This window comes from Cetorhinus maximus, chromosome 25 (genome assembly GCF_964194155.1).
Source record: "Cetorhinus maximus chromosome 25, sCetMax3.hap1.1, whole genome shotgun sequence".
Taxonomy (NCBI): domain Eukaryota; kingdom Metazoa; phylum Chordata; class Chondrichthyes; order Lamniformes; family Cetorhinidae; genus Cetorhinus; species Cetorhinus maximus.
The window spans coordinates 5,118,205-5,132,957 of record NC_135903.1 but is presented as its reverse complement, the minus strand read 5'-3'; the positions used below and the strand labels follow the sequence as shown (position 1 = coordinate 5,132,957).

The 14,753-nt window shown below is 45.7% G+C and overlaps 1 protein-coding gene across 4 annotated transcripts in view; it reads right to left on the bottom strand.

Annotated features, from left to right (window-relative positions):
- The window catches only part of osbpl7 (oxysterol binding protein-like 7), a 98,135-nt gene that overhangs the window by 49,948 nt on the left and 33,434 nt on the right, over positions 1 to 14,753 (bottom strand). For all 4 annotated transcript variants that reach the window (XM_078529325.1, XM_078529326.1, XM_078529322.1 and 1 more), the window contains exons 4-8: positions 11,736 to 11,789; positions 11,515 to 11,628; positions 8,112 to 8,282; positions 3,068 to 3,200; positions 2,138 to 2,241 (exon numbers count right to left, since the gene is read on the bottom strand). In XM_078529325.1, coding sequence (XP_078385451.1) covers positions 2,138 to 2,241; positions 3,068 to 3,200; positions 8,112 to 8,282; positions 11,515 to 11,628; positions 11,736 to 11,789 — 576 coding nt within the window. The remainder of the gene's footprint in view (positions 1 to 2,137; positions 2,242 to 3,067; positions 3,201 to 8,111; positions 8,283 to 11,514; positions 11,629 to 11,735; positions 11,790 to 14,753) is intronic.

The following is a 14,753-nucleotide window of genomic DNA, read 5'->3' as shown; positions in this document are numbered from 1 at the left end:
CAGATCGGGGTAGGGGGGTGCAGGGGCTGTGGGGGAGATTCAACAGGGTAGAGGGGCCTTCCTGGTCTGGAAGGCTCAGTGCTCAGTCCTGGAGGGTCGGGGCTTGAGATTCTCAGAGCCGTGGAAACACTGCACCAATTATATTTGCCATTTCCCTCCGAGGTTGCTGCCACTCTTCGGCTGAAGTTATAGCAGACAAGCGGGAGATCCTCTGTCCAAATTCACCCCCATCGACTTTACTATAAACTTCCATCGTCTATATCTATCTTTACTGTTTTACTGCATGCAAATGGCGCAGCTATGAATAACAAATGGCCGCCTCCTGTGCTGCATACTTCTTTAAAACCATTTTAATACAACTCATGGTTTCTTATACATAAAGGAGTTTGGCCTCATCTATTAAATACAGCAAAATTGACTATTTAGAAGAATGTCCCTCAGATCTGCATTCAAACTACACCCATACTAACAAAAGGTTCCTCTCTCTCCCTCTCTGAGATCGAGCCAAGTAATAAATTTCTCCAAACCAGAAGTGCTCCCTTGATGATAAATTAATTATAATTGGAGCACAGGATTCCAAAACAAGCTCCCTGTTTTTAATTTCAACGCAATCAATTCCAATTTTTTTCAAACAATTACCCAGTTAAAATCCCATGTTTCTGATTTAAATAATTTATAGCCATAACGAACCTGAATTCAACACTGAAGTGAGTCGTTGCACCTTTGGATTTAACACCAACTGCCTCGTCATGAGCTCTATTCATGTTTCATGTGAATCCAATTTCCACATATTGGTTTTGTAATGTAGCCACAAACTTTCCTTTTAAACGTCACTTCCCATTTGCTTGGGTTCCTTTCCATCAACCTCTGATTTTTATAACGTCCTTTTCTCCTTCATTCCCAATGTCACTGACTCTTGCCGAAACGCTGATTCACAGGCACTGGCAGATCTCTGCTCTCTCAACTGAGCGACCATTCCTTTTACATGGCGTTTCGGCAGGCTATCTGACTACGGCAGGCATTTCAGTTCCATCCAGCCCTGTTTTTGTCAAATGTCTGAATGCACACACCTTCCAGAAGGGATCGCTAGAGAGCGATTAGAAGGGGAATCTCTGGCTAACTTCTCTCCTTTGCCTAGGGGCACCCAGGGGAAATTTAACACACTTTTGTAAGAACATATGAAATAGGAGCAGGAATAAGCTTGAACCTGCTCTGCCATTCAGTAAGATCATGACTGGCTCCTGCAATTGTCGAGATCAGCTAACTCGGTACAGACTGGGACCTAGCACCTCCTTGTCTTTATGGTCTAGTACAATACAAGACACAGCACTTTGAGTTGGATCAGGGGAAGAGCTGTGAGAAACTTAATCTCTTGGCACATCTTTAAGCCTCCAACTGCTTGGACAGCATTTTTCTTGCACTGAAAACACCAAATGTAGAATGCAGTGAAATTTATTGCTTGCACATTTTAACTTTTAAGTAATGGCTGCAAGTGAACACCAACTCCATCCTTGGGCATTCTTGCTCAGTTATTGGAGTCAAACTGTCTGATATTTAACTTTCTGTTTCTTCTATCTGACTTTTTAAATCCCATTCCAATCTTTCACAAATTTCCAACCTTTGGCTCCTTCCTAATCCCACCTATTGACTCTCTAATGCCATACTCCCAAGAGTCAAACCCATCTCTTGTAGTCTGTAAATCCGTTGATTGGCAAACTATCCAAAGTGAAGAGGTGCAAGAAAGGGAAAAAACACACACACTTTGCAGGAACTATGTGATGACGCTTTTCACCTGGTTCAGTCTGTTCTGGTTCACCAGCTCATGGGAATCCCTGGCTTATGACAGACCCAAATGAGGAAGGTCCATTCGGGAAGGCACTGAACACATGGAAAGACGTCATTGGGAACATGCAGAGCAAACCTGTGATGTTGGAGAGAGTGCACAAACCTCCAAACAACTCATCTGCCTGACCCTTCAAGGACCACCTGCCCTGCACGTGACTGAATCCGCAGATCGAGCATTGGACTTAATCGACCACCTCAGAACCCATTGAGCTGAATGGAAACAAGTCATCCTCGATCCCAAGGGTCTGCCTAAATAGAAGGTTTGGTCTGTGCATTATTGCTTGTCTCATACCTGAACATCACCAATGATAGGTGCTGAGTGAACTCTGTCCACTACCTCCAGCTTCTGCAGGAGTTTATTGAGCTCTCCCAGGTTCGACTGACACTGACTGAGATCTAAAAGATAGCAGAACACACAAGACTCAGAAACAAGTTAAATATGCTGCATATGAACACTTTTCTTCAAAACTCATGCTGAAAGCCCAAAGAGATGAAAGTGCTTTTTTCTGGCAGAAGATTGGATCCCTCTTTGAGATCCAAATCTGTACTGGATGTGACAATTTTCTCCCCATTGCTTTTCCTTCCACCTCTACTTCTCTTCCCTCCTCCCATAAAGAGACAGAATGATGGTCAAGTATGTTTTCACGAGTGTTGGCATCACATTTACAAGTGGTTTCATGCTTGTTTTCAAATCGCTCCATGGCCTCACACCTCCCTATCTCTGAAATCGCCTCTAGCCCCAAAACCCTCCGCGATATCAGTGTTCGTCTAATTCTGGCCTCTTGAGCATCACCGATTTTAATTGTTCCACCATCGGTGACTGTACCTTCAGCTTCCTGGGCCCCAAGCTGTGGAACTGCATCACAGCAACCATATTCTTGTTCTCGTCAGGAATACACTCTCCAATAAGGAACCACTGGGCAGAGATCAGGAGCAGGATTCTGTGCCGATTTTTTTCCTCTTCTTAGCTCACAGATAGGGAAGTTAGCTGTGCCACCATTTCCAATGCCAAGCAGGGACTGAAGCTGGGGCTCGCTCACACACATGGCTTAATGTGCACACTTAGCACCCAGGGCTGTGTGAAAATCCCAAGAAACGTTTAGAAAATAGCTTTCCTCTTTGGTAATCTAATGTGCGAAAAAGGTGCAGGTTCTAATTAATAAAAAAAACCCCATAAATCTTATGCAAATTTAAAATATAAATAGTCAACAAGGAGTGTTACCTTTAGCACACTGGTCCCATTCCTCAGACTGCTGCATCCATGATGCCGGTACTGCCTGTCCGCTCGCGGGCACTGAAGGAAGGTGACCATTTCCTTTGAAGATGTCGCCACTGAAGGAGTCACTCTTTTGCGCCTAAACGAGTAGATCATAAGATATTATCGCCACAGAAACAGAGCAAAAATAAGCCACATACATTACAAAGTTTGTGTGCACTTCAGATGGAGGATTCCAAAACTTGAACAAAATGGGCGGAGTCGCTGGTTCAAATGCTGGCGAAAATTGCACGATTAAGACCATCTGGAGAGTTTTTTTTTTAAAGTTAGCTCTCTGGTGCCTCACTTGGGTCATGTGTGGTACTGTCATTCTGCCAGTGATTGCTAGGAGGGCCAACAGAACATGGATTGCCCAAACTAAAGTGCCCGTGAGAAGGTGCTGCTGAACCACCTTCTTGAGCCGCTGCAGTCTGGCTGATGTAGGCAAACCCACAGTGGCATTAGGGAGGGCGTTCCAGGATTTTGCCCCAGTGATAATGAAGGAATGGCAATATAGTTCCAGGTCAGGAGGCTGCGTGACCTGAAGGGGAACTTCCAGGCGGCGGTGTTCCCATGTGTCTATGGCCCTTGTCCTTCTAGGTGGTAGAGGTCATGGGTTTGGAAGGTGCTGTCAAAGGAGCCTGGGTGAGTTGCTGCTGTGCACCTTATGGATGGTACACACTGCTGCCACTGTGCGTTAGTGGCGGAGGGAGTGAATGTTAAAGGTAGTGGATGGGGTGTTGATCAAGTGGGTTGTTGTGTTCTATAAAGCGTCTTTCACAACCTTAGGAAGTTACAAAACTCCTTACAGCCAATGAGGTGCTTGTTGAAGTGTAGTCGCTGTTGTAATGTAGAAAGCGTGGAAGTCAATTTGTGCACAGCAAGCTCCCACAAACCATTCTGTGATAATGCCCAGGTAATCTGTTTTCTGGTGCAGCTTTTTAACCATGGCGGGCATCACAGCGAAGTTGGATCGTGCCTTTGCATGTGGACTTTCCAACAGGAACCAATGGACAGGAAACAGGATTGGGTGGGGGAAGGGTTTTGGAGGGGGGGTCGGGGGGGTGGGGGGGTTGTGGGTGGTGGGGGGAAGGGTTTGGGGTGGGGGAGAGAGGGTTTTGGGAGGGGAGAGGGGGGGTTTGGGGGGGTGGGGAAGCCTGCAAAAATAGTCAAAGCTCCTCTCAATATTAAGTGGGAGGCAGAAAGAATACTGAACGAGAGTTTAGGAAGTAAAGAGGGAGGTAAAGGTTTAGTTGTAAATGTGGGTTGTAAAGGAGGTTTTTGACAGTGTGGAGAGCATCGTGAAATGAAGGGGTTTGGGAAGCGTGTTCCTGAACACAATGACTGTAGATCCCTCTGATAACAGTGGACTGGAGGGACAAGAGGGCTGCAGAACTGGAGGAGTGGGAGATGCAAACTGAAATACAAGACTGGCAAACTTTTCAGAGGGTCAGTAGGTGGGGAGGCCATAGAGGGATTTGTAAAATGAAGAATCAATGCATTGAAAGATGAGAACCCAATAGAAGTCTGGACTGGGACAATGGGACTTTGTACAGGATGCAGACAGAGCCTATAGTGCTGTCCCAGGAGCCAGTGAGGGAAACATTGAAGGAATCAAAACTGAAGGTGCAGTTGGGTGTTTGTGCAGCAATGGACAGATTGAAACTGGGAGAACCTCGAGCAAGGAGTCACAGTCTGAGGATAAGGCGTCAGCCATTTAGGACTGAGATGAGGAGACTTTTCCTCACTCTAAAGGTGCGGAGTCTTTGAGAAGGATTTTGCCTCACTGGGCAGGTGGGCCCAGGAGCGGCTACGAAACTGACCACCGCCCGCAATCAGGCCCCGGCCGCGATTTCACGCTGGTGGGTCAATTAAGGCCCATCCAGCATGAAATGTGGCTCCGGACTGGCCGGGAAGGGCCGAGTGAGGGCCTGTCGGCTGCCGGGCCCAATGGTGACGCAGCAGCTGGTTTAAAAACAGCCCTGACAGTCTCTGAAAGGCTGCCTGGGAAGGACGTCTGTCTGCAGGACGCCCTTGAGCTGGAGAGCCGGCAAGCTCCCCATGCAACCAGGCGTGGAGAGGCGGGGGTGCCAGACGAAGGTAAGAGTGCAGCGCACAGAGGTGAGAGTTTCGGCTTGTGTAACCATTCCAGTGTCAGTTCCTCACTGATGTGAGCCTCGAACCTGGAGTCCCCATTGATCATTGAATGACGATGGCATCGTGATGCAGATCTCCATTGTCTCACCAGGGTGCCTGGTGTGCACAGTGACAGTGTGATGACTTTAACTAATGACATATCCTTGTTCTCCCTTTTAGGTTCACCAGCTGGCGTTCGCTCTCCAGACCCTGAAGGGCCCCCCTGACACCAGAGGACAACTGGGCATCATTTTCACCTGCGTCACACCCACTCTCTGAAGCAGATACCAGCACCTCGGTGGGCATTAGAGTGGCGGCTAGTATCTCGGTGCACATTGGTGAGGGCACTTCATAGTCGCTTGAGGTGCAGGCGGAGGCAGAGTGTACCCAGGGCGCCAGCAGTCGGAGGACTGCTGGAGACCAGGACGATGCTCAGTTGAAGGCTGATGATGAGCCTCTGAAGTTGTCCATTAGGCAGCAGATGCCGGATGTCCAGTAAGATGTACAGGAGGATCTGGCGGAGATCCATGAAGGTGTGCACGCCATGGTCTTTATGATGGAGGAGTCCATGCGGAGCATGAGTACTGCATTGACCCTCGTGGGCGAGCGCACTACCTCCTCCATTGAGAGAGTGGTGACTCTCATGGAGAGGCAGCTCCAGGGACAGAATGAGGGGTTCCTGGGGTTGCGCTTGGACCTACAAGTCCTGACACAGGCACTGACCTCAGGTGATCAGTGTTAGTGTGGGAGGTGGATGAGGCACACAGTATCCCAGCCAGGTGCCCTTCCATCAATGGTAGCAACTCCTCCACCTCTCCTTCAATGACAGTGGCATCTGATGAGGCTACCAGGACTGGGGAGATGCCAGGCATGGCACTGGCCCCTCGCTCCAGGATTACATACTGGTGTGCCCTGCACCAATAAAATTAAAAGGCAAAGTATACTCAGGCCATGATGACAAAAACAAAATTTATCTCATTTTGACAATTCCAATCTACTTACATAAACTTCTCTGGTCTTCATTCCCAGACAACCCATAGACTTTAAGCTGACACCAGGCAAAGCATTTTCACCTCTCAAATTCAAAATGAGGTTCCTTTCACTTTGGTCTCTTGCAGACAGTTGTCGGCTTAAAGGCTTTGATCTTACATTGCCTCTGCCCTGCACACACAAAACTGCTGTCTGTCATACCCAGCACATCTCTTTGAATGTAACTTCTCATTGTATCACCAGCCACTTTGAACTCCACCTCTTCTAACAATAAAACCCTTTCATAGTACCAATTTTATTAGTAATATAAACATGGCTTGGTCTCTGCTATCTAGGTGCCAGATTTCACTCCCCTTCTTGAATGCTCTATTCAACAAAATGCAAATGCACTATACCTTACTGTTCATATCTCAGAACTACTATACATCAAAGCACCCAGACTAGCTGGCTTTAATCCAATGAAAACACACACAGGCACACCCACAGACTAAACCTCTATTTTAAAAAAATTATTTCCAATAACATTATATACATTAATAGCTTCATGATACCACCCACACAATCGGAGCTGATCTCAGGCCCAATCCTCTGGCAAAAGGAGGTCACTGTCTCCCTTGAGAGACGGAGCCTCCTTTGGCATTGCACCTCAGACATATCGAGGTAGCTGCATCATCGCCTATAAACCCTGGCAGCAGGATAGTGGCATCTTCTGCGGCTCCTTCCACCTTGGACTTCCTGCTGACCCTGTGCCCCTTGTGCCAGCGCCTCTCCTCCCACAGGTCGCTCCCCTGGGAGCTGCATTGGGACACCCGGCCTCCTCTCCCTTCTGCCCCTCTCTTCCTGCTCAGAGCAGGTGCCTCCAGCGGAGACCACAATCCCCATTACCAGGTTAAGGGAAGCCTGTCTGACACCTAGGCTGAATGGTCTGAATCCTCCGGGGGCCTGGCAGACAGCAATGAGTCCTTAAGTGAAGCCTCGAACAGAGATGAAGCTGCCAAGTACCAATAAGCAACCAGCTGCAAACTATCTCCAAAACTGCTCACTCCTCCCACTGGCAACGCTGCTGACCCTTCTTATCCGGCCCATGGATGAGGTTTGTGAAATGTCGGCTGGCCGCCTGCCTGTGCAAAGGGCAGAAAAATCACATGGACAAGGAAAAAAATCACAGTCAATTGGACTGTTAAGGGCCTTAAGTGGCCTGTTAATTAATGGCGGGCATCACTCCGGTACCCGTGTGCGCCCGCCATGTAAAATATCGTGCAGGTGCCGTGATGACGTCAGGACACTCACCCGACGTCATCGCACATTATTGTTCTCCGGTTCGGGTCAGGCACGTGTCCGCCCAAGGGGCAAAACATTCTGTCTTTTGGAATTCTCTACCCCAGCGTCCTGCGGGCACTCAGTCGATAAGTATACTCAAAGCAGAGGTTGACAGCTTTGATTATTTTTAGAAGCTAGAGAGGTCAGGCAGGGAAATGAAGTTAATGTCGAAGGTCAGCCATTATCTTATTGAATGGCAGGGCAGGTTCAAAGGGCTGAATGGCCTACTCCTGTTTCTCATGTTCTTATGAAACAAGCAGTTTACAAGGAAACTTACATTTTTTGATGCTTAGGATGTGAGGTTTGAAGCTCAACTTAAGAGTAAACAGACTGCGCACCATTGAGAGAAAGGGGGAGGGAGGGAAAGCAGGTGCTTTTACCCCATCCCTAAATGAACACAACCCAATGCGGATGTCTTTGGTCTTGGCAGCATTAAAGCAGAGAAGGATCCAAAACACGATTTCTCCGTTAGACCACGATCAAGTTCTAGGAACCAGACCACAGTGAGAACTGAAGACGAACACATCCAAGGCAATGGAGGTGCAGCTGCACTACAGTGACATACCTTGCTGCACAGAGGTAATATGGTACTGGCCGACAGGAATTCTGCTGTTGGAGAGATGGAAAAGTTATATCCGTTTGCTCCATAAGGAACTTTAACAGGGTCACCTTTCTGGAACAGTCGATGGTAGCAGAGCTTAGACACCCAGGCGCTGAACACTTCCTGAGATTTCACCTGCAACAACACAACAAACATTATGTCTAGTGTTTTCCAGCATTAAAATAAAGAGTCATCACAAACACCCACTGAGATTTCACCAGTGCTGAGAAGTCAGTAATGCAAGAGCTAAAAGCCCAATTGTTTCAACCTAATTTATTCCTTTGCATGGTGGAGCTGTTTTTTTGTAACTGGCCAAATACACAGAACCACAGGTAGACAAACAGCAGTTATACTGAGCATTGTAACTGTACTAATGAGGCGTATTTACTTCCACTTCATATACTATAGAGTGATACAGCACAGAATGAGGACATTCAGCCCATCGTGCCTCTGCCAGCTCTTTAGTCGAGCAATCCAATTAACCTCACTCCCTTGCTCTTCCCCCACGGTCCCTGTAGATACATGAAAGGGAAAAAAAATTAACAAATTCCTTTCTGAAAGCTCCTTTTGAATCTGCTTTCCTTTCAGGCAGCTCATTTCAGGCAGATCATAACAAGCCAAGTTAAAAAAAAAACGTGTTTTCTCACATCATCGCTATTTTTGTTGGCCAATTATCTCAATTCGCTGTCCTCTTGACACTGACCTGTCACTGGAAACAGTTTCTCTTTATTAACTCTGTCAGAACCCTTCCAGATTTTAAACATCTCTGTAGAATCTCCTCCTGGCCTTCTCTGCTCTGAGGAGAACAGCTTCTTCATTCTCTCCACTTAACTGAAGTCTCTCACCCCTGGTACCAATCTGCTGAACCGCTCGTGCACCTCTCCAAGACTTTGACCTCCTTCCTGAAGCGGTGCCAAAAGCTGAACACAAATTCCAGCAGAGGTCTAGCCTGTGTTTTATGAAGGTTTGGCATAACTTTAATTGTTTTTGTATACATTCCTCTAGTAATGAAGACAAGGGCATGAAAGAATAAGTGAAAATGTAGGCACTTTCATTTTTTGTTTCACTTCTTGTATTTATGAATTTCACGTTTTTTTCTTCACTTGATTTTTCTCTCTGATTGTTTCCTCGCTGCCAGCGTTCTTTATTTGTTTTACTTTCCATGGCAGACTGGGTGACGAGCAAACCTCAAGAGGCTTTGGTAGATGGGGAGAAACCCATTTCCACTGGCAGAAGGATCAGTCACCAGAGGGGACAGATTTACGATAATTGGCAAAAAAAATATCCAGAGGGGTAAAAGGAGGAATTTTTTTTAAAAAAACATAGCGAATTGTTGTGATTTGGAATGCACACCCTGAAAGGGTGGTGGAAGCAGTTTCACCTGCAATATCCAAAAGAGAATTGAATGTATACCTGAAAAGGAAAGATGTTCAGGTCTGTAGGGAAAAAGCAGCAGAGTGGGACTAACCAGCCAGCTCTGCTAAAGAGCCAGCAGTGACAACGGGCCGAATGGCCTCCTCTTAAAAAAAAAATTCATTCACGGGATGTGGGATTCGCTGGCTGGGCCAGCATTTATTGCCCATCCCTAGTTGCCCCTGAGAAGGTGGTGATTAGCTGCCTTCTCAAACCCTGCAGTCCCATGTAGTGTGGGTACACCCACAGTGCTGTTAGGTAGTGAGTTCCAATATTTTGACCCAGCGACAGTGAAGGAACGGTGATATATTTCCAAGTCAGGCGGGTGAGTGACTTGGAGGGGAACTTCCAGGTGGTGGTGTTCCCATCTACCTGCTGCCTTAGGCGGGTAGGGGGTCATGGGTTTGGTAGGCGCTGTCGAAAGAGCCTTGACCTTGCCGAAGGAGCCTGCACTGTATGATTCTACAAAACACAGGCTTCACAACGGACAGCAACAGAATCACAGAATTGGGGAGCTGCTTGGGGGTTGTTAAAAGATGGAAACAGTAAAATTCTAAACTCAAATCAGGTTAAATGCCAGTGCTCAGAAACAGCCTTAAAAAAAAAGACAATGCAGTAGGTTCAAATTCAAATTTAGCATCAATATCAGGAAGGTTTTTATACAAGGAGAGCGGACATCACATGGACTGCACCCCCGTGTAGGTCAGTAGTGATCCAAACCTTGGAATCATTTAAAAGGCTGTCAGATGCTGAGTTATTATGTTTTGCTGAGTGGTCAGGCCAGAATGTGTTGGCTGGTCTTCCTCATCTTGAGATTCTAAGTATGTCGGGAGTTGCATGAACTCAGACTCTGCTATGACTTTTAATACAGCAATGCTCATCAATGTTAAACATCTTTGCCACACTAAAAACAGCTAAGAACCACCAAAATATTATTCCCAACCTAGCTCCGAGGACCAAATGGTTTCCAGCTCTCGAGCTTCAGTTCAGATTCAATTCCTTTCACACCCCCACTGAATAAAATGTTAATCTTCCTGTAAACGTTCACTCCTTTTAAAATCAAAAATACACCTTTCTAGGTGAGAAAATTATTTTGAGACTTCTCTCTCTGCACCCAAGACACCAAGTCATGGAGCCAAGCTCTACAGGCACTAGGCACCCTCCAGTTCCAATCCCAAGTTACAGCAAACCGTACGTGTGAACCCAAAAAGGAATGCTCGCCAATTGGGAGTTTTGCCCAATGATCTCGCACAATTTAAACAGCAGATTTCCTCTTCTGGACCCAACTTCAAAAGCAGCGCCTCTGTCTACTGCCCCGGTTCAGATCAGAGGACAAAGCGCAGGACTGAGACCAAAACCTGACCCCACACACCTCAGATTCACACTGGGCTGAACAACTGTCAACCGAGGGATGTTACCATAGTTAGCACAGCGGCAATCTGACTGGATCAGTAATGCAGAGGCCTGGAGTTATGCACAGACACGAGTTCAAATCCCACCATGGCAGTTGGGGGAATTTAAATTCTATTCATTAATAAAACCCAGAATAAAAAGCCATCTCACGAAACTGCCCGATTATCATAAAAACCCATTTTGTTCACTAATGTCCCCCAGTCAAGGAAATCTGACATCCTTACCCGGTCTGGCTGATATGTGACCCCAGATCCACAACAATGTGGCTGACTCTTAACTGTCCTCTGTAATGGCCTAGTAAGCCATTTAGCTGTACCAAACTGCTACAGCAATAAAGCACCGTGGGTATACTGATACCACATCGACTGCAGCAGTTCAAGGTGGCAGCTCGCCCACTTTCTCAAGGGTGGTTAGGGGTGGGCAATGAATTCCAGCAAAGCTCATATCCCAAGGGCGAATATAAAAAACAAACACATTTCAAACTACAGCAAGCTTATGTGTTGCAGAGCCTGTGGAGGTTAAAAAGTCAACATAATTTTACCTTCAGATGATAGAGGTTCTCTTCCGCGTCTAAGTCGATGCGTTTGGATTTCTTGTTGATGGACATTACGGAGAGGCCGATGTTGATTGAGCCATGGAGTTTTCCTCTTAGAATCTGTGATGTTAACAGGTGTAAGGTTTACACACAGCAGCCCAGTTCTTAATTATCTTAATGAATTCCATTGTACCGCTTGCACAAGCCAGGGGAAAAGAGCTACTTACATCTTGCTGAGTCTTGGCATACTTGAGAATCCCCTTTTCCAAGATGAAATATCTCTGAAAAAGATACGAAAAGGAAAATTCTAATTTTCACTTTGGAAAACAAAGCTTCCCTTCATTTTTACCTTTCTTCAAATGAAGGTGGCAGCTCTTGCCAGGGTATAGCCCCATAGGTAATTACAGCAATCCAAGCACCTCTCCAATGTAAGTGTACTTCATATGTGAAGCTAGACAGTGAGCTATTTAACAGTGGAATGCATCACCGCCAAGCCCGACACTAGTCCCACTCATGCCGAGTGCAGCTTCCAGGAGGGTTCGTAAGAAATGATCAGGAGTGGTAACCTTAGCTAATTTCATCTCCCACGCCCACATCCACTTCCACCTCTCCCACCCAACCCTGCCCTACATTCTAGAATTCACCCCGGCCCCTTCTAATGCTGGAGCGGGGGGCTAATGATAACAATTCCGACTCCTGGCCTGCCTAAGACAGCAAACTCATCCAGGGTTGAAAGATGGACCTTGCTTGGTCTGTGCTACTCTGTGTTACTCAGTACTACATTGACCATTGCATCTATCTGCCTGACCATCAATCGGTTCACAGGGGAGGGATGGAGGCTGAACAAAATCCTATTCCAGTTGAGCCCTCGACATCCCAACAATGATTTCTTTAAATTGAGGATATCCTGAGGATCTCTATGCTGAAAGACTTTTTAAATTAACAAATGGAAAACAAGCAAATAATCCCAGGGGGCAGTAGGTAAGGTACCTTTCTAAAAGAGTGCAATTAAAATGTGTTCAAATAACTTTTCACAGAAGAACAAGGAGGAAGAGGGAGCTTAAAGGCTCTGACTCCCATTTGGGAGGTTTTAAGTCAAACCATTGCTCACTGGTGTTCAATTTTAACCATCCTCACCAGGATTTTGACTGGTTCCCATCCACAATACTGAACAACTAGGCTTCGCAATAGCAGAATGAACTGAGAAAAGAAGGGAGGGATTGGAAAAGAAATACCATTAGCACTAGCCCCACCCAGCATTGCTTTACTATCAACAGCATCAGTGGAGAAACCTCTAGCCTAGGCTACACCGCTACTGTTACTACTTGTACCAATGAGGCAGCTTTAACATAATAAAATGTTCCAAGGTACTTCCCAGGAGTGCTATCAAAACTTGACACGAGCCACAAAAGGAAATATTAGAGCAGCTGACCAAACACTTGGTCAAAGAGGTGGCTTTTAAGGAATGTCTTAAAAAGAGGAAGGAGACATAGAGAGATGGAGAGGTGTAGAGAAAGAATTCCAGAGTTTAGGGCCTCAGCAGCTGAAGGGCTGGCCACCAATGGTGGAGCAATTAAAATCAGCAATATTCCAAGGCTGGGGGATGGGAACCTGGGCAGGGAGACAGAGGAGGGGGAAAGAAGGATATAAACGAAAGACAGAAAAGTAAGAGGCAAAAGTGGAAGGCAGAAAAAACAAGGGCGAGAAACAAATGGGGTCAACGTGCAAAATAAAGCTAAGATGATTAACAAGGTTAAAAAGACAAGTCTAAAGGCATTGTATCTTAATGCACGGAGCATTCACAATAAAGTAGATGAATTAACAGCGCAAATAGATATAAACGGTTATGATATAGTTGCAATTACGGAGACTTGGCTGCAAGGTGACCAAGGATGGGAACTGAACATCCAGGGGTATTCAATATTTAGGAAGGACAGGCAAATAGGGAAAGGAGGTGGGGTAGCATTGTTAGTAAAGGAGGAAATCAACACACTAGTGAGGAAGGATATTGGCTCAGAAAATTATGATGTGGAATCTGTTTGGGTGGAGATAAGAAACACCAATGGGCAGAAAACTTTGGTAGAGGTTGTCTATAGGCTCCCAAACAGTAATGGAGATGTAAGGGAAGGCATTAAGCAGGAAATTACAGATGCATGCAATAAGGGTACAACTGTAATCATGGGTGACTTTAATCTACATATAGGTTGTACTAACCAAACTAGGAATGATACTGTGGAGGAGGATTTCCTGGAGTGTGTATGTGATGGTTTTTTAGACCAGTATGCTGAGGAACTAACTAGAGAGCAGGATACCCTAGACTTGGTATTGTGCAATGAGAAAGGATTAATTAACATTCTTGTTGTGCAGGGTCCCTTGGGGAAGAGCGACCATAAAATGATACAATTGTTCATTAGGATGGAGAGTGAATAAGTTGAATCCAAAACTAGGGTCCTGAATCTAAATAAAGGGAACTTGGAGGGTATGAGGCGTGAGTTGCCAATGATGGATCGGGGAACCTTACTAAAAGGGTCGACAGTGGGTAGGCAATGGCTAATATTTAAGGAATGTATGCATGAATTACAACAATTATTCATTCCTGTCTGGCACAAAAATAAAACAGGAAAGGCGGCTCAACCATGGTTTACAAAAGAAATTAAGAATAGTATTGGATCCAAAGAGGAGACATATAAAATTGCCAGAAAAAGCAGCAAGCCTGAGGGTTGGGAGCAGTTTAGAATTCAGCAAAAGTGGACAAAAAGATTAAGAAGGGGAAAATGAAGTATGACAGTAAACTTGCAAGGAACATAAAAACTGACTGTAAAAGCTTCTATAAATATGTGATGAGGAAAATATTAGCGAAGACCAACATAGGTCAGTTACAGTCAGAAATGAGGGAAATTATAATGGGGAACAAAGAAACGGCAGAAGAACTGAACACATATTTTGGTTCTGCCTTTGCAAAAGAGGACAAATAATTTCCCAGAAATGTTAGGGAACCAAGGGTCAAGTGAGAGGGAGGAATTGAAGAAAATCAGTATTAGTTAAAAAAATGGTGCTAGGTTAAAGCCTGAAAAATCCCGAGGGCCTGATAATCTACATCCCAGAGTACTAAAGGAAGTGGCCCTGGAAATATTGGATGCATTGGTGGTCATCTTCCAAAATTCTATAGGCTCTGGAGCAATTCCTACAGATTGGAGGGTGGCAAATGTAACCCCACTGTTTAAAAAAGGAGAGAGAGAAAAAAC